The sequence below is a fragment of the Mustela erminea genome, chromosome 1 (assembly GCF_009829155.1).
Source record: "Mustela erminea isolate mMusErm1 chromosome 1, mMusErm1.Pri, whole genome shotgun sequence".
In the NCBI taxonomy this organism is placed as follows: Eukaryota; Metazoa; Chordata; class Mammalia; order Carnivora; family Mustelidae; genus Mustela; species Mustela erminea.
The window spans coordinates 67,485,525-67,507,463 of record NC_045614.1 but is presented as its reverse complement, the minus strand read 5'-3'; the positions used below and the strand labels follow the sequence as shown (position 1 = coordinate 67,507,463).

Here is a 21,939-nt window from a genome sequence, read left to right as displayed (position 1 = left end):
GCAAGTAGATATTAAGTTCTCACCACAAGAAAAAATTTTTGTAACTATATATAGTGATGGATATTAACTAGAACTACTGTGATGTTCATTTCACAATATATACAAATACTGAACCATTATACTGTACACCTGAAACTAACGTATCAAATGCATATATAAATTATTTTAAAAGCTAGATTTACTGTGTTATGATACATAAAATCCAGGTCAAACACCAGAAGTTACAAAATGCTTAAAGGATCTATAAGCATACTCAAGAGGGAGAAATATAGCCTCGAACTTGGGGAAAGCCTTAGGCTGAACTAAGTGAGAAAGACTAAGCAAAAGATATTTTCAAGAAATAAATAAGCACAGGAGAGAGCAAATTGGAGAATGACAATTTCAGGGACTGGAGCTGATTTAGAACTGCCAGAATTTACACAGAAATTGGAAAAGAGAGAGATGGGACAGAGTAAGAGTTAATAAGTATGCATTTCTAGGAGAATAATTTAGGTTCTAATAATTTAAGTGGACATAACACTAAAGGTAATAGGAAAGGTTTGAGGCAGGGGAGTGGCAGATAAAGATAAGATAAAGAAATAGCAAAATAGAAAATCATAATAATCACACTGAATAAAATATGAGTTTTAATCATTAAACCCCCAAACTGCCCTCTTGTAAAGACTATTAAATTGGGACACCATTTGGCAAATTGGATGGAGAAAAAAATTCAGAAGATACAGTATAAAGAACAAGAGGGTGGGGCACCTGTGTGGCTCAGTGGGTTGGGCCTCTGTCTTCAGCTCAGGTCATAATCCCAGGGTCCTGGGATCGAGCCCCGTGTCCGGCTCTCTGCTCAGCAGGGAGCCTGCTTCCTCCTCTCTCTCTCTCTGCCTGCCTCTCTGCCTACGTGTGATCTCTCTCTGTCAAATAAATAAATAAAATCTTAAAAAAAAAAAAAAGAACAAGAGGGAAGGAAACCCCAATGGCAAATCAATAAGAAATAACCTAATAGGCAAAACATATATTTCACAGAAAAGGAAATACATGCAATGACAGATGCTCAACACTACTAGAATTTAAGGAAATTCAAATAAAGAATACAATGAAATGCTATTCTACTCTTAAGACATGGAACAACACTAAATGTTAGAGTGACTCAACAGAGGCTCTTATTCATTGTATAAAGGTAAATTGGTAAGACTACTTTGGAAAAACAGTATTACTAAAATAAAGTTGATTATTTGTACAGCCTATGACCCCCAGCGATTTCACTCCTAGAGAAACTTCTGTATATTTGTACCAAGAGACAACTACGAGGATATTCACAGCAGCGCTGCTTTTATTAACAAAACAATGGAAACACAAGTATTTCTCAAAGAACAATCAATAACGGGAACCTGTGTGGCTCAGTTGGTTGAGCATCTGCCTTCAGCTAAGGTCATGATCTCAGGGTCCTGGGGTCAAGCCCCAGATCAGGCTCCCCACTCAAAAGGGAGCCTGCTTCTCTGTCTCTCCCTGTCCCTACCCTCAACTTGTGCTCTCTTGCATGTTCTCTCTCAAATACATAAAAAAATCTTAAAAAAAAAAAAAAAGATCATATTATGCCTCTATCAGAAAGGATGAATACCCAACTTTTGTAGCAACATGGATGGGACTGGAAGAGATTATGCTGAGTGAAATAAGTCAAGCAGAGAGAATCAATTATCATATGGTTCCACTTATTTGTGGAGCATAACAAATAGCATGGAGGACATGGGGAGTTAGAGAGGAGAAGGGAGTTGAGGGAAATTGGAAGGGGAGGTGAACCACGAGAGACTATGGACTCTGAAAGGCAATCTGAGGGTTTTGAAGGGGTGGGGGTGGGAGGTTGGGGGAACCAGATGGTGGGTATTGGAGAGGGCACGGATTGCATGGAGCACTGGGTGTGGTGCAAAAACAATGAATACTGTTACATTGAAAATAAATTTAAAAAAATTTTTTAAAAAGATCAATAAATAAATCTTGGCACAGTCATACAATAGAATATTATACAGCAGTAAAATGAATAATAGCCAAGCAAAGCAACATGAGCCACTCTTAGAAACATAATTTTGAGTGAAAACCATGTCTCAGAAGATATACTTTTTTTTTTTTACAAAGTTGATAAAGAAGCAAAAGTAAACACTGCAACCATTTAGTCAAATATACTTAAGATTTTTTTAAAAAGTTAAAGGAGTCATAAATACAAAGTTCTGAAATATTAACTTGATGGTGGGGAGGGGGAAAAGGCAATGCATGGATCATGAGGAAATGTATGATTAACCAAGAATTATGAGCAATCCAATTCTGTAATTCAATTTACTAAAGATTTTAAAAGGCTGTATTAATCATCCCTATATACATACTTAGTATATACATCCCTGTATATGTGTCTTTGTAAATGTATCTATTACTAAATTCTAAGAAATGGAATTTGTGAATATGTACATTTAGCATTTTAAAGATTTCCCCCAGTGGCCCCACAGAATAGCTATAGCAGTTTATATTCCCAGCTCTAAAGTATCTTAGAGTGTCTGTCTTCTCTTTACCAGTATTATCAACCTTTTGGGCTTTGCCAGTCAGATAAGTAGTATCTCATTATTTTGATTTCTATTTAAATATGGGCCTTATTGAGTGCCATACAAATTGACTATTTGTATTTCTTCCTTTGTTCATACCTTCTTCAAGCTCTAGTCATCAAGAATAATCCACCTTATTACCTAATAATCTTTAAGAGTATTTTATTTGTGCATTGAAGAATGTAGCCACTGCTTATAATGTGCATTCTAACTGGTGAAATGCCCATCACTGGGCTACCACTGTGCTCTGTTTCTGTGGTATAGTATATATATCTGGATGTATTTTACTATTCATAGGGTCAAACTTACCAATCTTCTACTGTAACTTCTGAATTTGGAGTTTTTAAATTAACAGGTCTCTAACATAAATTTCTCAGGATGAAGCTCTGGGAAACAATGTACTAGCTCTATCATTCCTATCTGTTGAGCTTTACTGGTGTTTGATGCCACCTCAATGTAGTTTAAAAAAAAAATATATATATATATAGGCATCAACAGACTTTTAATGTATAACTATACCCTCAACCTAGACAAAGGAAAATTTGCTTATGCCAGGATTTGGACTTAGATGCCAACCCTAAAACAGTACATAATAGTATACAGAAGTAATGAAAAGGAAGGGCCTTTAAGCTTCTGCATCTGATTTCAACACACACTAATTCAGCCATGTATCGCATCATGCAAAGTAAAAAGCAATAAAAATGAACACACAAACGAAAAAATTCTTTAACATAAAGGAAAAACCTGCTCAGTTGCTTAAACTTAAATTTGCAGTATGTATCCCCAAAAGAGCATCCTACCTGTTAAGCTGCCTTGGAATATATATAAGGCATCACAGATAGCAGGAGGTGGATACACCAGTCCTTGAAAAAAACCCATGGAATGCTGAAACCAACCAGCAGGCAAGAACACCCACTCAATGCTGCCCGAAACAGGAATGAGCCCTTCACTGCACTGCTCCCCAAGGTCCCACAGTTACACACAAGCACTGGGTTATAACTTAATGATTGCAACAATAACCACAATTATTTTCACTCATGGAACTGGTTTATGATTTTAAGAAAAGGAAAATCTGAAAATTTTTGCACTGGTTATCTTATAATTTTCCCCAGGAAACTACCAAAACTGCCAAATATATGTAATTGTGTAGTTGATTTCATTTGCCCAGAATTATTAGGCTCAGCTCTCTTGTTGAGGGTAATCAAACTTCCCTTCATCAATCCAACAAACACTACTGGTCCTTAATTCTGTCATGTGTCCACATAAATTTACAAGGAGAGGAAATGACCTAAATAATAATGATATCAGTTTTTAAAAATGTGTCTAGTAAGAGATATATTTCATTATTATTTATAACTAACAAGAGCTTTATCTTCTCTGAATGTTTTAAAATATTCACTGCATGTAGCAACCCCTATTTTTTGTGAGGTAGTTTACATGTGTTTTCATTTAATCATCACCATCTGAAAGCAACCATAATAGAAATAAAAACTTAAGGTAAAAAACTTAATATTAAAATTTATAGCCTGAACTTTAGACCAGTACTCAATTCACATAAGATTACTTTTCTTAAAAGAGGAATCGTTCTTTGCAAGAAGCTATAATTTTTATAATACAAACTAATTACCAGTTGACATACACCACCACCAACTTGCCTATGCCTTAGTAGTTATCAGTTTAATTATCATTTGGTAATGTACAATTTACAGTGAGACTGCATCAGTCCAGACTGATAAAATGAATTGTTAGCAGTAGCATATGCTGAGATCCACAACAGGATAGCTTGCTTTTATCAGTTGTTTGCAGTAAAACTGACTACATTATCACATAGCATTTAATAAGTAATTCAGGCATCCAAAACTGATATTAACAATAAAAGCTAACATTTATTTAGCATTTATTAAATGCCAGTCCCTCTAAGAGCTAGCAACTACCCCATTCAGTAAGAACTATTATCATCTCCATTTTGTAGATACAGGAAATTATGGCCCAAAGAGTTAAGTCACTTTAAGGTCACACAAGCAGTAAATGGGGAGAACTAAAATCTCAACCAACTTTGGCTCTAAAAAGTAATACAGACAATAACACTGAGGACAGAATATAAGGACAACCCAACTCACTAACAGATATACAGCTTTCAACAAATTAAAGACTGTTCTAATTGTTATCACAATTGTTATAATGTTATAAGCATTATACAACTGACTCCCCAGGAGGAGTAAAATTGTAAGCTGTTGAATTCTGTGAGCATAAAGGGTAGAGAGGGAGAACTGGAGTACCCTTAATTAATGAATGAAAGTTGGGTAGAAAAAGCAAAATTCTAAAAACTTGCTAAGTAACAAATTAAAGATGGGGTGGTAGAAGAAATCTGTGAACAATATTGGGTAGTCTTAAAACTAACAAGAAGATGATCAGATGAAAAACCACCTCATGGATTTTTCTGAGTGGATTCAAAGGAATATAAAGAGATGAAAAGACACACATAATTCTAGGTTGTGCTTGTTAATGGTTCCAAAGGGGAAGCTAAGAATTTGCCTGATGTGATCAGTAACGGAAGCTAGTAGAGAATTTAAGAGGGTGGTAACAGATGGAGTTAAAAAAGGCAGACATGGGTCGGATGCCTGGGTGGCTCAGTCACTTAAGCCCCTGCCTTTGGCTTGGGTCATGATCTCAGGGCCCTGGGACAGAGTCCCATGTCAGGCTCCATGCTCAGTGGGGAGCCCGCTTCTTCCTCTGCCTGCTACTCCTCCTGCTTGTGTGCTCTTTCTCTCTCTCTTTCTCTGACAAATAAATAAAAAATCTTAAAAAACAAAACATACAAAACAGCAGACACAGGAGGATCTGGCTGCAAGTACGTAAGATTATTGTAAGGTCAAAGAATTCATTTCTATTGATGAAGTAAGAGGGAGGGTGGATAGGAATTCAATAAGAATACAAAGTCTGCACTGTTACAAAGAAGTCTACAATATGAAGTAAAAATGTAAGCCTAGGACATACTGAAAGTATGAAGACATCATTTAAATAAGCAAGATAATCAAGACTTAAGCTCCATGAGGGATGATGAAGCCAGCTACTTTGGTAACTTGGGTCAAACCCTTCTTCAAAATTTTGCCCAAAAAGAAACAAAAGGAAAGAGAAGAAATACTATTACTGAGAATATAAGGTCTGAGAGTAAAATGGCAGAAATAATTTAAAGGCCAACAAACATTAAAATACCATAGTTGGCTAGAGTTAATTTTGAGACTCACAAGTCAGAGAAGACCTGTAGCAGCAGTACTTTAAAATTTAAATTCCCCTCACAGACTCCAAAATAAGAGCAGAAGTGGGAATACAAATCTATGAATAGACATGTTATGAACATTTGGTCTCAAATGGCAATTCTTTTTGAAAATTGATCTCTGTATGAGCTTTGGGGTATGATTCAAAACCTGTAACTGGAGAATTTCATAACAGCTGGGTCCATCATGGATCTTTGAAAGAACTAAAACTTCTAAAATAACAGTTCATAAATCACACTAGCAAAGAAAGTGATATAATTCCCCCCGCCTTTTTTTGTCAGCAGATAGAAACTATTCTAAGGCTGAGAACAGTGTCAAAGCTAACCCTACCAAAGAGGAAAATATTAAGTTAGCAGTTTTGAGTCACAGATAGCAGTAGTATTCATGCAAAGAGTAGCGTTTAATCACACCCAAGCGTTGAATGACTAATAATGGGTCAGCCTGAAGCTGGTGGATTCTCCAGAGGATGGAGGAGGACATGTTCATATGACAGCTTGATGTCTGTGCTAGAAAAAGTTCAGACCAGGAATTAAACACCGCACAATTCCAAGGGACACCATGAATTTTGTCATCTGTTGTGGATGGCATCCCCTCCATTTATATAGTAACAGCCTGCCCATCCTTACACAGCCATGCTGGCTCTAACAGCTCACTGTTTGATCAAGAGCTCCCAGGTTTATATGAAAAACATATCATTCCTTTCTTGTTACTACTTCCTTAACTTTAAAAGGGTCTAAAATGCCAGAGACTATTCTTTCATCAAAACAAGTATTTGTTTTATCAAAATAAAATATTATTGCTGTATCTTTCATTTGATCCTGTTGTGAAATGATTTTCTTTTTAATTAACTGAGTAAAATGAAAGAGCCTAAGGGAATTGAGTCATCTGGCCAATCACTTACTCTATGTGAACATTTCCCAGAATCTTTTCCACAGAATATGGAATTAACATGGAATATTAAAAGAGTTCCATGGTAAGCAAGTTGAAATGCCACAACAATCCATCTGGGAGTATCATCACGTGTATTAGCCTAGTAAGGCTAGGTTTTGTTATCCCAGTGATTCCCATTCTTATTTGATCATAAAACTTGTTTTGTTTTGAGGAACATCAGTGATATGAGAAGAGTTTGGGAAATGCCACTCAAAGGTTACCATGTATTACTTGTAAACAATTAAAACAGAACATCCAAAACTAAAATAAGATTTCTTTGATGACTATAGAGTACTAAAGGAAACCGCAGTGCCTCAGGATCAACAAACGTTGGTTGATAGATTTATCTGGTAAAATGACAAGCAAAACACCATTTATTGCATATTCAGTGAGGCCAGAAATATAGGACAAAAACCATGTTTTATAGTACTTACTGTCACTTGGCACATAATTCTCATAAGATGGATAAAAATATATCAATATTTGGATGAGCATTTTAAGTGTTCAGTAAGAACATATAGCTGTAATTATTTTAAAGCTTGTTTATCAGAAAACATCTACATGTCTGGGACTTCAGGAGCTCACAACCTTAATAATCACTCCTCATGTTATTGACTACATTGAGAATATCTACTGATACCAAAACAATGGCACCTACTGAAGATTATTACAATACTTACCACATTACAAAAAGAATCCAGACCAATGCTATGTACATACTTAGTACATTCTGGATTAGACCAAGTAAAATTTAACAACAAGCTGAACAGCATTCTATAAAACAAAAACAAAAAGTCAGTTAGGCTAATTCTGTCTGTTTTTCTATGCTATGGACTCATAGTGAGAAAGAAGATTGTCTTGGAACTTGATGAGTGAATCAAATCTGAGTTCATTAAAGTTTATCTACATTTACCTTAAGAGAAGTTCTTTGGGTAACTTTTTGTTAATAAGGCCTTCGTCATTATTTGAGAAAACCTGAAAGAAAAAAAAAAAAAGGACATTGTTAAAGTGTTCCCCAATGAAAAAAAAGTTACATGGTCATAACAGCCCCAATTACTGTCCTACATATATGATAACTAATTTCATGAAGCCATCATCCTTCAATATTAATGGATATAAAAAGAGTTTATACCCCCTCACCACTTAATAAAAATGCAACACAGTGATTTCTATGCTACATTGTATTAGAAGTTCTAGCCAAGCCTACTAGGTCAGAAAAATACATAAAAGGCATCCTGACTGGAAGGGAAGAAGTAAACAGCTTCTATTTACAGGTAACTTGATCCTACATATAAAAAATTCTAAGAAATACACACACACACACACACATTAGAAGTAATCCACGAGTTTAGCAATACAATATACAAATATGTAATACATTTGTACACAAATTGTCTTTCTGTTCATTAGCAATGAACCTCCTGAAAATGAAATTAAAACAATCTCATTTATGGGGTGCTTGGGTGGGTCAGTCAGCTGAACAACCAACTCCTGATTTTGGCTCAGATCATGAGCTCAGGGTCCTGGGATCAAGCTCTGTATTAGGCTCCATGTTGTGCACTGGGAAGTCTGCTTGGAGATTCTCTATCTCCCTCTCCTTCTGCCCCTCCCCTCACTCACATTCTCTCCCTCTTTAATACAAATAAATAAATTACAACAGCATCAAAAAGAATAAAACATTTAGGAATGAATTAAAGAAATGCAAGACATATATTGAAAACCCACACAAAAAACTCTATTGAGAGAAATTAAAGAAAACAAATTGAGACAAATTTCATGTTCACAAATTCAAAGATTTAAGAGTGTTAAGTTAGCAACAGTTCTCAAACTGGTCCACAGATTTAATGAAATCTCTATCAAAATCCCAGCTGTCTTTTTTTCTTTTTTAATTGTAGAGTTGAGAGGCAGCTGGGTGGCTCAGTCAGTTAAGCATTTGTCTTCGACTTGGGTCATGATCCCAGGGTCCTGGGATTGAGCTCTGCACTGGGCTCCCTGCTCAGGGAGGAGCATGCTTCTCCCTCTCCCTCTGTTAGCTGCTTCCCCTGCTTGTGCTCTCTTTCTGTCTGTGTCAAGTAAATAAAATATTAAAAAAAAAAAATTGAAGAGTTGATCCTAAAACTCATATGGAAATGCAAGAGTCCCAAAAGAGCCAAAATAATCTTGAAAAGGGAAACAAAATTGGAGGACTCACACTTCCTGATTTCAAAACTTACTACAAAGATACCGTAATTAAAACATCATGGTACTGGAATAGGATAGAAATATAGATCAATGGAACAGAACAATCCAGAAATAAATCCTTATATTTACAAGCAATTAATTTTGGACAAGTGCTCTGAGATAATTCAATGGAGAAAAGAACAGTATTTCAACAGATGGTGTCAGGACAACTGGATGTCTACATGCAAAATAATAATGAAATAAAAATAAATAAACCTCACGTTATATTAAAAATTCAACTCAATATGGATCAAAGATTTTTAAAAAATGAGTTAAAATTATATCCCTTAAAAGAAAAAAATAAGCATAAATCTTGGTGATCTTGGATTATGTAATGATTTTGCAGATATGATACCATAAGTATAAGCAGCCAAAGAAAAAATAAATTGGACTTCATCAAAATTAAAGACTTTTAAATTGAGGAAGACACAAAGAAATGGAAAAATGTTCCATGCTCATGGATTGGAAGAATAAATATTGTGAAAATGTCTATGCTACCTAAAGCAATCTACACATTTAATGCAATTCCTATCAAAGTACCATCCATCTTTTTCAAAGAAATGGAACAAATAATTCTAAAATTTATATGGAACGAGAAAAGACCTCGAATAGCCAAAGGGATATTGAAAAAGAAAGCCAACGTTGGTGGCATCACAATTCCGGACTTCAAGCTCTATTACAAAGCTGTCATCATCAAGACAGCATGGTACTGGCACAAAAACAGACACATAGATCAATGGAACAGAATAGAGAGCCCAGAAATAGACCCTCAACTCTACAGTCAACTAATCTTCGACAAAGCAGGAAAGAATGTCCAATGGAAAAAAGACAGCCTCTTCAATAAATGGTGCTGGGAAAATTGGACAGCCACATGCAGAAAAATGAAATTGGACCATTTCCTTACACCACACACAAAAATAGACTCAAAATGGATGAAGGACCTCAATGTGCGAAAGGAATCCATCAAAATCCTTGAGGAGAACACAGGCAGCAACCTCTTCGACCTCTGCCGCAGCAACATCTTCCTAGGAACAACGCCAAAGGCAAGGGCAGCAAGGGCAAAAATGAACTATTGGGATTTCATCAAGATCAAAAGCTTTTGCACAGCAAAGGAAACAGTTAACAAAATCAAAAGACAACTGACAGAATGGGAGAAGATATTTGCAAACGACATATCAGATAAAGGACTAGTGTCCAGAATCTATAAAGAACTTAGCAAACTCAATACCCAAAGAACAAATAATCCAATCAAGAAATGGGCAGAGGACATGAACAGACATTTCTGCAAAGAAGACATCCAGATGGCCAACAGACACATGAAAAAGTGCTCCATATCACTCGGCATCAGGGAAATACAAATCAAAACCACAATGAGATATCACCTCACACCAGTCAGAATGGCTAAAATCAACAAGTCAGGAAATGACAGATGCTGGCGAGGATGCGGAGAAAGGGGAACCCTCCTACACTGTTGGTGGGAATGCAAGCTGGTGCAGCCACTCTGGAAAACAGCATGGAGGTTCCTCAAAATGTTGAAAATAGAACTGCCCTATGACCCAGCAATTGCACTATTGGGTATTTACCCTAAAGATACAAACATAGTGATCCAAAGGGGCACGTGCACCCGAATGTTTATAGCAGCAATGTCCACAATAGCCAAACTATGGAAAGAACCTAGATGTCCATCAACAGATGAATGGATCAAGAAGATGTGGTATATATACACAATGGAATACTATGCAGCCATCAAAAGAAATGAAATCTTGCCATTTGCGACAACATGGATGGAACTAGAGCGTATCATGCTTAGCGAAATAAGTCAAGCAGAGAAAGACAACTATCATATGATCTCCCTGATATGAGGAAGTGGTGATGCAACATGGGGGCTTAAGTGGGTAGGAGAAGAATAAAGGAAACAAGATGGGATTGGGAGGGAGACAAACCATAAGTGACTTTTAATCTCACAAAACAAACTGAGGGTTGCTGGGGGGAGGGGGTTTGGGAGAAGGGGGTGGGATTATGGACATTGGGGAGGGTATGTGCTTTGGTGAGTGCTGTGAAGTGTGTAAACCTGGTGATTCACAGACCTGTACCCCTGGGGATAAAAATATATGTTTATAAAAAATAAAAAATTAAAAAAAAAAAAGGGAGTTAGGGGAAATTGGAAGGGGAGGTGAACCATGAGAGACTATGGACTCTGAAAAACAATCTGAGGGGTTTGAAGTGGCGGCGGGGGGGGTGGAGGTTCGGGAACCAGATGGTGGGTATTAGAGAGGGCACAGATTGCATGGAGCACTGGGTGTGGTGCAAAAACAATGAATACTGTTATGCTGAAAATAAATAAAAAATAAATTAAAAAAAAATTAAAGACTTTTGTGTCATAGGACATCATCTAGAAAGTAAAAAGAAAAATCCATAAAATAGGAAAAAATATTTGCAAATCACATATCTAATAAAGGAATTATATACAGAATATATAAAGAACTCTCACAATGCAAAAAACAGAAAAACAAACCAGTTAAAAAATAGGCATAAGGTCTAAATAGACATATCTGCAAAGAAGATATGCAAATGGCCAATAAGCACATAAAAATAAGTTCAACATAATTAGTCATTAGGGAAGGTCAAATCAAAACCACAATAAGACTCTGCACGGCCACAAGGACAGCTAAAATAAAAAAGATACTAGTAATGTGCAGAAATTGGAACCTGCATACACTGGAAAGTAAAACAGTGCAACCACTTCGAGAAGCAGTCTAGTAGTTAAAAATAGAGTTACCAGAAAAACAAATGTTTTCAATGATTAGTTTTAGCAATGTGTATGTGAGTATAGGATTGTGACAACACTGGCTCCATTTTTGGCCTTGCATCTTGTTCTCCCCTCGGTGCAGAGATGACACCACTTTACATAACTAGTAGACAGCCTGCTCTAGCACACAGGTGGCACCACTTTAGATAACTAGTACAGATCTTCTAGGACACAGATTGCCTCACTATAGATAACCACCCTGTGACCACACCACCATACCCATTGCACTATTAAAGTTGTGGGTTGAGGTCCAAGGTGGGTGGGGAATGGGGGTATAGTACCCTGGATCCTCTGTCCACCTGCTGGCCTAATACCCTGTCAGTAGGTGACCCTGAATAAAACTGTATAAATGGTATGGAGTAGCCTTCTTTGTTTTGCAGTATTCAAGTGCCTTCTCAGTCTGGAGGATACATTCCTGACCCTCCTCCACCTTCTACGAACATTAAGTCCCTATTGTAGTCCAAGTTCCATTAAGCACTGTGTTCATTACATAATTTACTTTTTTCTAGTTCCTTGAAATGTAAGTTAGGTTACTGATTTGAGATTTTTTAAAAAGATTTTATTTATTTAATTGACAGACGGAGATCACAAGTAGGCAAAGCAGGCAGAGAGAGGAGGAAGCAGGCTCCCCTCTGAGCAGAGAGCCAGATGCAGGGCTTGATCCCAGACCCTGGGATCATGACCTGAGCCGAAGGCAAAGGCTTTAACCCACTGAGCCACCCAGGCACCCCCTGATTTTATATTTTTTTAAAGATTTCATTTATTTGAGAGAGAGAGAGAGAGAATGAGAAAGAGAGCATGAGCTGTGGAGAGGGGTAGAGGAAGAGGGAGAAGCAGACTCCCTACCAAGCAGCAGGAAGCCCAACTCAGGGCCTGACCCCAGGACCCCAGGTTTAGCAGATGCTAAACCAACTGAGCCACCCAGGCACCCCAGATCTTTCTTCTTTTTAATGTAGGCATTTACAACAATATATTTCCCTCTGATCACTACTTTCACTCCATCCCATGAGTTTTGATATGTTGTGTTTTCAATGCCATTTGTCTCAAATTATTTCCTAATATCCTTTTTATTTCTTCTTACACCTACTGGTTAAAAGTATACTGTGTAATTTCCACGTATTTGTGAAATGTCCAGTTTTCCTTTTTTTTTTTTTTTTTTTAAATCTCTGGCTTCATTTTATTGTGGTAAGAGAAGATACTTCATGTGAAGTCCATCTTTTGAGAATTATCAACTATTTTTGTGGCCTAACATAATGTCTGCCCTGAAGAACAGGACAGGTTCCATAGGAATAGGAATACATTCCACATTCACTTGAGAAGAATATGAATTCTACTATTGTTTGGTGGAGTGTTCTACTTATCTCTAGTAGGTCTATTTCCTTATTGATATGCTACTACCGTGTTACTTAAAGTATGGAGTTGAGGTCTCCAATTGGTGTTGAGGGTGATGGAGAGTGACATCATGACAATCTTCACATACTGTGATAGCTGTCAGAAGGATGGGCTTATTTTCTGTTATTATAAAGACCAGTGAATCAAAGCTACAAGATTACAATTCAGTGCAGGGAAGAACTGTATGGCAATGAGACTAGCCCACACTAGAATGTTTTACTCTTTCAAGTGGTGATGCTCTATCCACACAATGCTCCTACAAATATCACAGAACCAGGTATGTTGAAGAAAGAAATCCCTTTTTTCAGTGGTTGGTTTGAATAGAAAATCTCTAAGAACCAAATCTAATTTACTGAATCTACCATTCAGGTTCTGCCAAATACATTACTGTTACCTTGGTATGTCACTTAATTTTTCTATGCCATGAATTCCTCTTTTGTAAAATGGGGATAATGAGTAACTCTGCCACAAGGGTTGCTGTGAGTTAGAGGAGTTCATGTATGTAAAATGCCTAGAATAATCTTGGCAAATAGTGAGTGCTTAACAAATAATAGTTACGATGATGGTTGTGAAATCAACAGTTATTGTAGAAATGTCTATTTCATCCTTAATTTCTGTCAATTTGCTGTATATATTTTGGAGTCTATCATTTGGTGCATATGTTTATAATTATTGTATCTTCTTGAGAAATTCACCATCTATCAAAATATAAAATATAAATCTTTATTGTTTTTGTTGTTTTTAACTCAGAAGTCTATTTTGTATGATATCAATACTATTTGTATAGAAAGTCGCTTCCCATCTTTCTACCTTTAGCTTATTTAATTTTGGTCTAACAAGAGACTCTTGTGGACAGCCCATAATGGGATCATGGTTTTTGGGTTTTTAATCCATTCTGCCAATCTATATTTACTTGGTAAGCTTAATAATTTCACATTTAAAATGATTACTAACAAGGAATGACTTTTACCATTTTTCTATTCCTATGTACTGAAGTATATCATTAGATAAATGTCAATTAGGTCAAGTTGGTTGGTAGTGATGTTCAAATCTTTTATATCTTAATGATTTTTTAATCTACAAATTCTATCAATTAGTAAGAGGTGTTGCTATTTAAAATGGTGATTGTAGATTTCTTTCTTTCTCCCTTTGGTTCTCTCGAGTTTTGTTTCATGTATTTTGAAGCTTTGTAGTTAGGTACATATGTATTTAAGTTTGTTATTTATTTTTTAATGAATTAAACCTTACAGCATTGTGAAATGTCCTCTTTCTTTCTAAAAATTATCCTTGTGCCAAAATCCACTTTGACTGTTATTAAGATAACAACAACCAGCTTTCTTCTGATTTTTGCATCTTTTTTCATCTTTGGCCTTATATGTATGTGTATATATATTTTTGTATTTTCAAATGTACACTGTTTTCATTTTTAGAAAAAACATTTTTGAGCACAGTTGACACACAATGTTACAATACCTTCAGGTGTACAACAAAGTGATTCAACTTATCTATACACTATGCTTTGCTCACCACAAGTGTAGCTACCATATGTCAGCATGCAATGCTATTACAATACCAGTGACTACAAGGGTACCTGGTTAGCACAATTAGTTAAGAATCTGGCTCTTGGTTTCGGCTCAGATCATGATCTCAGGCTCGTGAGATCAAGCCCCATGTTGGGCTCTGTGCTGAGCACACAGTCTGCTTGGTTTCTCTTTCTCTCTGCCTATCCACTGACCCCCTCTAAAAATAAATAAATCTTTAATAAAAAAAATACCAGTGACTATATTCTCTAAGCTGTGCTACCGTGGCCATTTTAGTAATAAAACATTCCTGGGTATACAAAAATTCTTCTAGAGTATCACTATCATTAGATTCAAATACTTATATTTGTAGTGAAAGATGTGTTACATAGCCCTTTAAAGCAACCAAACAGTATGTCCTAGTGTTCTATTTACCTACTTTAATATTTTTCATTTTTTGTTATTATTTTTTTTAAGTCCAGTATATCTAGCATACAGTGTTATATTAGTTTCAGGTTTACAATATCGTGATTCAACAACTTTTTTTTTTTAAAGACAGAGTGAGTAAGTGGGTGGAAAGGTGGAGAGGAAGAGAATCTTAAGCTGGCTCCAGGCCCAGCATGGAGCTCAACCTAGGGCTTAGTCTCATGACACTGAGATCATGACCTGAGCCAAAATCAAGAGCTGGACACTTAACTGACTGAGCCACCCACGAGCCCCTGATTCAATAGTTCTATATATCATTACTCAGTGTTCATGGTAAGTGTACTCTTAATTCCCTACACCTATTTCACCCATCCCCCCACTCACCTCCCATCTGATATGCTTTATTTTAAATAAGTACCTTCAGTTAAAGTTATTATTTTTTTTTCAGTAAGAATTTTTTTTTTACTTAAAACAAACTTCAGAATACATGGTTCTAAAAGATATATATAAAACATTCCAGACCCTCAAAGTAGAAGACACATTTTCCTCAAGTACACACAGAAGAACCCCTGGCTAAATCACATAAAAAGAGACATAACAAATATTACAAATTTAAGAAAAATGAAATCATACCAAGTATATTCTCCAACCACAATGGTACAAAACTACAGAACAATAAATAAACTATAGAATAATAAAACAAAGCTGGAAAATCTACAGCATAAATACTAAATACTTAATATGTAATATTAAACACCATACTACTGCACAAGCAATGGACCAAATAAGAAATCAAATGGCAAGGGCGCCTGAGTGGCTCAGTGGGTTGAGCCGCTGCCTTTGGCCCGGGTCGTGATCTCGGGGTCCTGTGATCGAGTCCCACATCAGGCTCTCTGCTCAGCGGGAAGCCTGCTTCCCTTGCTCTATGCCTGCTTCCCTCGCTCTCTGCCTGCTTCTCTGCCTACTTGTGATCTCTGTCAAATAAATAGATAAAATCTAAAAAAAAAAGAAATCAAATGGCAAGTCAAAACATGTCTCAAAACAAAAGAAAAAGAAAACAATATTTCAAAACTTATGGTACACAGCAAAAGCAGATATTAGAGAAAAATTTATGCTATAAATGCTCATTTAAGAAAAAAAGTTCAATAACTTAACATTACAACACAAGGACCCAGAAAAAGAAGAAACTCGGCTGAATTTTAGTAGACAAAGGAAACAATAAAGAAAAATCAGAAATAAAATAGAGACCAGAAAAAACAATAACATAACACTGAAAGTAACCACCAGTGTTCAAAAAAAAAAAAATTGACAATGCTTTAATCACATAACCAAAAAAAAAAAAAAAAAAAAAAAAAAGAGAGAGAGAGAGAGAGAGAGAGAGAAGACTCAAATACCAAAATGAGAAGGGGAAGAGAAAATAATACAACAGATAACCCCAGAAATACACAGTCTGAAAACAGATTACTATAAACAATTATACACTAACAAATCAGATAACTAAGGGGAAAAAAAACCCCAGATAATCCCTAAAAATGCTTAAGTTACCACAATTGAATCATGAATCTTGAATCCAAGAAATAGGGAATCTTCTTAGACCAACAACAAGAATGAAAGTTGAATTAGGAATTAAAAATCTCCCAGGACGGGCATCTGGGTAGCTCGGTTGGTTAAGAATCTGCCTTCGGCTCAGGTCATGATCCCAAGGTCCTGGGATCAAGCCCTGCATCAGCAGAGTCTGTTTTCCCTCAGCCCTTCCTGCTCATGTGTGCACTCTCTCTCTCAAATAAAAATCTTAAAAAAACAAAAAAATAACTCCCAAGACAGAAAAGCCCAAGACCACATGGCTTCATTAGTGAATTGTACCAAACATTTTAAAAAAATTAACGTCAATCTTACAAATCTTATCAAAATCCTACAAATAATGGGGTAGAGGGAACACATTCAAAGTTATTCCATGAGGCCAGTACCACCCTGACACCCAAAAACAGGATAAAAACAACACAAAAACAAAGTCTAGTTTGACTGTTCTAAGTGTTGTTACTTTGGCTTTCTTTGACATCCACATACATGATAAATGTTTCTCTACCCCCTCACTTTCAATCTGCAGGTATCTTTAGATCTAAAATGAGTCTCTTGTAGGTAGCATACAGATGGGTCTTATTATTATTTTTAATCCATCTGACACCCTGTGTTTTTTGACTGAAGCATTTAGTCTATTTACACTCGAAGTATTATTGATAGATATGTATTTACTGCCATTTCATTACTTGTCTTGTTGTTTCTGGAGATTTTCTCTGATCCTTTCTTGTCTTTGTCACTTTTGGTTTCTCCTTTGCACTCAAAAAGTCCCCTTTAATATTTCTTGCAGGGCTGGTTTGTTGGTGATGAATTCCTTTAGTTTTTGTTTGGGAAACTCTTTATCTCTCTTTCTATTCTGAAAGATAGCCTTGCTGGACAGAGTATTCTTGGCTGCAGATTTTCCCCATTAAGCACTCTGAATATATCATGCCACTCCCTTTTGGCTTGCCAAGTTTCTGGTGAGAAATCTTCAGCTAAATTTATGGATTTTCCCTTGTAAGTTAAGAACTTCTTTTCTCTTGTTGCTTTTAAGGTTTTCTTTTATCACTGTATTTTGAAAATTTAACTACAATAGGTCTGGGTCAACACCAAGGCAACAATGCCTGCTTTTGTTGATTTTGATAGGCATTCTCTTTGCCTCCTGGATCTGGATGTCTGTTTCCTTCTTCAGATTAGGGGAGTTTTCTGATATTATTTCTTGAAATAAATTTTCTGCCTCCTTTTCTCTCTCTTCTTCTGGAATTTTTTTTTTTTAAGGTAATCTCTACACTCAACATGAGGCTTGAACTCACAACCCCAAGATCAAGAGTTGCATGCTTAACCGAATGGGCCTGTTCTGGGACTCCTGTAATACGAATGTTACTACATTTTATGGAGTCACTGGGTTCCCTAAGTCTATTCTTGTGTTGTATAATTCTTTCTCTTTTGTTCAGCTTCATTATTTTCCATTATTTTGGCCTCTAGGTCAATAATTCATTCCTCTGCTCCTTCCAGCTATTCATTACAACAAGCTTGTTTCCAATCTCATTTATTGCATTCTTCATCTAGGTTTCTTTGTTAACTCTTTTCTCTCTGTGGAAAAGGTCTCACTAATGTCTTCTATTATTTCAAGCCCAGTGAGTATCCTGATGATTACAGCTTTAAGTTCTCCATCAGGCATGTTACTTATATCAGTTTTGCTTATTTCTCTGGCCATGGCCCCATCTTTTTCTTTCCTTTGGGATAAATTCCTCCATCTTAGCATTTTGTATAAGTCTCTGCCTTCTACTGTATGTTAAAAAAGTCTGTTATGTCTTCTCCTGAAAGTAATGGCCTTACAAGAGGTCATATAGTGCTCAAGGCCTGGCACTTTGGAAGTATCTACTTTTGTGTTTTGGCACTCTATCCTTCAGGCCAGTTGTCTGCAGAGGCTCTTTGGTCTGCTATGGACAGTGTTTTGCTCCCTGGTCTGAATGTGGTAAGCGTTAACTAGATGTGCTCTGGTCTGCTTATTAAATGAGACCTGATGCTACTTCCACTATAACTGAGACCATGCAGAAGTCTCTGGCAGAGATGTGGTGTGGGCAGGGGTTTGTGCTGTTCTTCTAGAGGAGATGCCACACTGGAACTGAGGCAAGCTTGACTGAGAAGGGCAGTCCTGCCAGAGTGCTGGGGGTGGCAGTAGAGCTTGGTATAAAGAAGTTAGTCAGCCAGTGTCAGCACTGTGTTTATGTTCTATGTTTATGAGGGGTGGGGAGGGAAATGGTGCCAGCCAGCTCCCCTGTTCCTGGAGAAGCAACTCTGTGAATGTTGATTCCTGGAACACCCTTTAAGACAAGTGAATCATCTCCCCTCTGTGCACCCCAGGTGTTCTTTAGATCACTGTTCCCACACTGTCTGTCCCCAGGTTGTATGCCTGCCCTCTCTTCAGAAGCAGGGCAGTGCCCTCCCTGCTCTATCCCAAGCAAACCCACTGACCTTTAAAACTCCAGGCTTTAAGCCCTATTGGTTGTAAGAACTCACTAAATTCAGCCCCTTTCATTTTCCAGGCCAATGGCTTTGGGGAAATGTTCAAGAAATAAAAGCAGAAAACTTCCCTCTTCCCTAGTCTGAGGAAGGTGACATCCAGATCTGGACATCCAGATCCAGGAAGCAAAGAGTACTCCCATCAAAATCAACAAAAGCAGGCACTGGTGCCTTGGTGTTCTCCTTGTACATACCCCTGTATGCTCCTCTCTCACCCTCCCCTAAGACCATGGCTCCCTCCCCTCCAAAGTACTGGTGACCCATTTTTCCCTTAATGCATGTATCTGTACTTCCTGAGTTCTTCAATGTGGCTCTTCACTCCCTTTAGTTGTGGAGTTTGTTCTGTCAGTTCAGGCCAATTTCTGGGGTATTTAAGATGATTTGATAGTTACCTAGTTGTATTCATGGAACAAGATGAGCCTAGGATCCTCCTATTCCACCGCTATCTTTGATCCTCCTCAACAATATTAAGAGTCACAAGCACTAAATTCAAAAAAAAGGCTTGGGGCACCTGGGTGGCCCAGTAGGTTAAGCGTCTGTCTTTGGCTCAGGTCATGATCCCAGGGTCCTGGGATGGAGCCCTGCATCAGGCTCCATCCTCACATCAGGCTCACTCCTCAGGGGGAAGCCTGCTTCTCCCTCTTCGTCTGCCTGTTGCTCCCCCTACCTGTGCTGGCCATCTCTCTGTCAAATAAATAAAACATTTAACAAAGTTTTTTTTTTTTTTTAAAAAAAAGCGTCCTTATCTTTTAAACAAATATTAGTTCCAGGTGTAAAATATAGTGATTTAACAATTACATATATTATAAAATCTCACCATAATAAGTGTAGTTACCATTTACTATAATTATATATACATATTGTAATTATATATACATATATACATACACACATATACAAATACATACACATATGCATAGATCACATCCCTTTTTGTTTTTTTTTAAGATTTTATGTATTTATTTGACAGAGATCACAAGTAGGCAGAGAGGAAGGCAGAGAGGGGGAAGCAGGCTCTCCATTGAGCAGAGAGCCTGATGCAGGCCTCAATCCCAGAACCCTGAGATCATGATCTGAGCATAAGGCAGAGACTTAATCCACTGAGACACCCAGGATCCCCCTTCTTGTTTTTTAATTTTAATTCCAATATAGTTTATTGTGTTATATTAGTTTCAGATTCATTTCAATTTAGTGATTCAATAATTCTATAAATCACTCAATCATCATGTTAAGTGCACTCTTTAATCCCCATCACCTATTTCACCCATTCTCCTACTTACCTCCCCTCTGGTAACCATCAGTTTGTTCTCTACAGTTAAGTGTCTGTTTCTTGGGGTGGCTGGTGGCCCAGTCAGTTAGATGTCTGACTTCAGCTCAGGTCATAATCTCAGTGTCCTGGGATCAAGCCCCGCATGGGGCTCCCTGCTCAATGTGAAGTCTGTTTGTCCCTCTCCCTCTCCTTCTGACCCTCCCCCTATTTGTGCTCTAATAAAATATTTAAAAAAATAAAGAGGGGGTCTGGGGGCGCCTGGGTGGCTCAGTGGGTTAAAGCCTCTGCCTTCAGCTTAGGTCATGATCCCAGGGTCCTGGGATCGAGCCCCACATCGGGCTCTCTGCTCTGCTTCCTCCTCTCTCTCTCTCTGCCTACCTCTCTGCCTACTTGTGATCTCTGTCAAATAAATAAATTTAAAAAAAAAATCTTAAAAAAAGAGTCTGTTTCTTTCTTGTCTCTTTCTTTTTTCCTTTGTCCATCTCTTTTGTTTCTTAAATTCCCTATCAGTGAAATCATCATATGGTATTTGTCCTTATTTGATTGCCTTATTTTGCTTAGCATTATATTCTCTAGTTCCATCCATGTTGTTGCAAAAGGAGAGATGTCATTCTTTTTATGGCTGAATATATTCCATTATGTGAGATATATATCACACCTTTTTTATTCATTCATCTATCCATGGCACCTGGTGTGCCTTTAACCCACGGAGAAAGAGTTTATTTATGTATTTGACAGACAGAGATCACAAGTAGGCAGAGAGGCAGGCAGAGAGTGAGAGGGAAGCAGGCTCCCCACTGAGCAGAGAGTCTGATGTGGGACTCGATCCCAGGACCCCGAGATCATGACCTGAGCTGAAGGCAGAGGCTTTTACCTACTGAGCCACACAGGTGCCCCCTGGTGTGCCTTTATATTTAAAGTATCTCTTACAGATAGCATATTGAGTCATGTTATTTTATACAGTTTGACAATTGCTAAATTATTTATTTATTTATTTATTTTCGCCCCTTTTTTTTGTTGTTTTTTAATTTTTTTGATTTATTTTTTATTTATTTTCAGCATAACAGTATTCATTATTTTGCATCACACCCAGTGCTCCATGCAATCTGTGCCCTCTATAATACCCACCACCTGGTACCCCAACCTCCCAACCCCCGCCCCTTCAAAACCCTCAGACTATTTTTCAGAGTCCATAGTCTCTCATGGTTCACCTCCCCTTCCAATTTCCCCCAACTCCCTTCTCCTAACTCCCCATGTCCTCCATGCTATTTGTTATGCTCTACAAATAAGTGAAACCATATGATAATTGACTCTCTCTGCTTGACTTATTTCACTCAGCATAATCTCTTCCAGTCCCGTCCATGTTGCTACAAAAGTTGGGTATTCGTCCTTTCTGATGAAGGCATAATACTCCATAGTGTATATGGACCAC

The 21,939-nt window shown here is 37.3% G+C and overlaps 1 protein-coding gene across 6 annotated transcripts in view; it reads right to left on the bottom strand.

Annotated features, from left to right (window-relative positions):
* Positions 1-21,939, bottom strand: part of FBXL2 (F-box and leucine rich repeat protein 2) — a 151,834-nt gene that overhangs the window by 107,259 nt on the left and 22,636 nt on the right. For 5 of the 6 annotated variants that reach the window (XM_032303064.1, XM_032303197.1, XM_032303268.1 and 2 more), the window contains exon 2: positions 7,701-7,762. In XM_032303064.1, the coding sequence (XP_032158955.1) occupies positions 7,701-7,762 (62 nt within the window). Of the gene's footprint in view, positions 1-7,467; positions 7,562-7,700; positions 7,763-21,939 lie in introns of all 6 variants that reach the window. The other variant, XM_032303140.1, reaches the window with a different exon arrangement.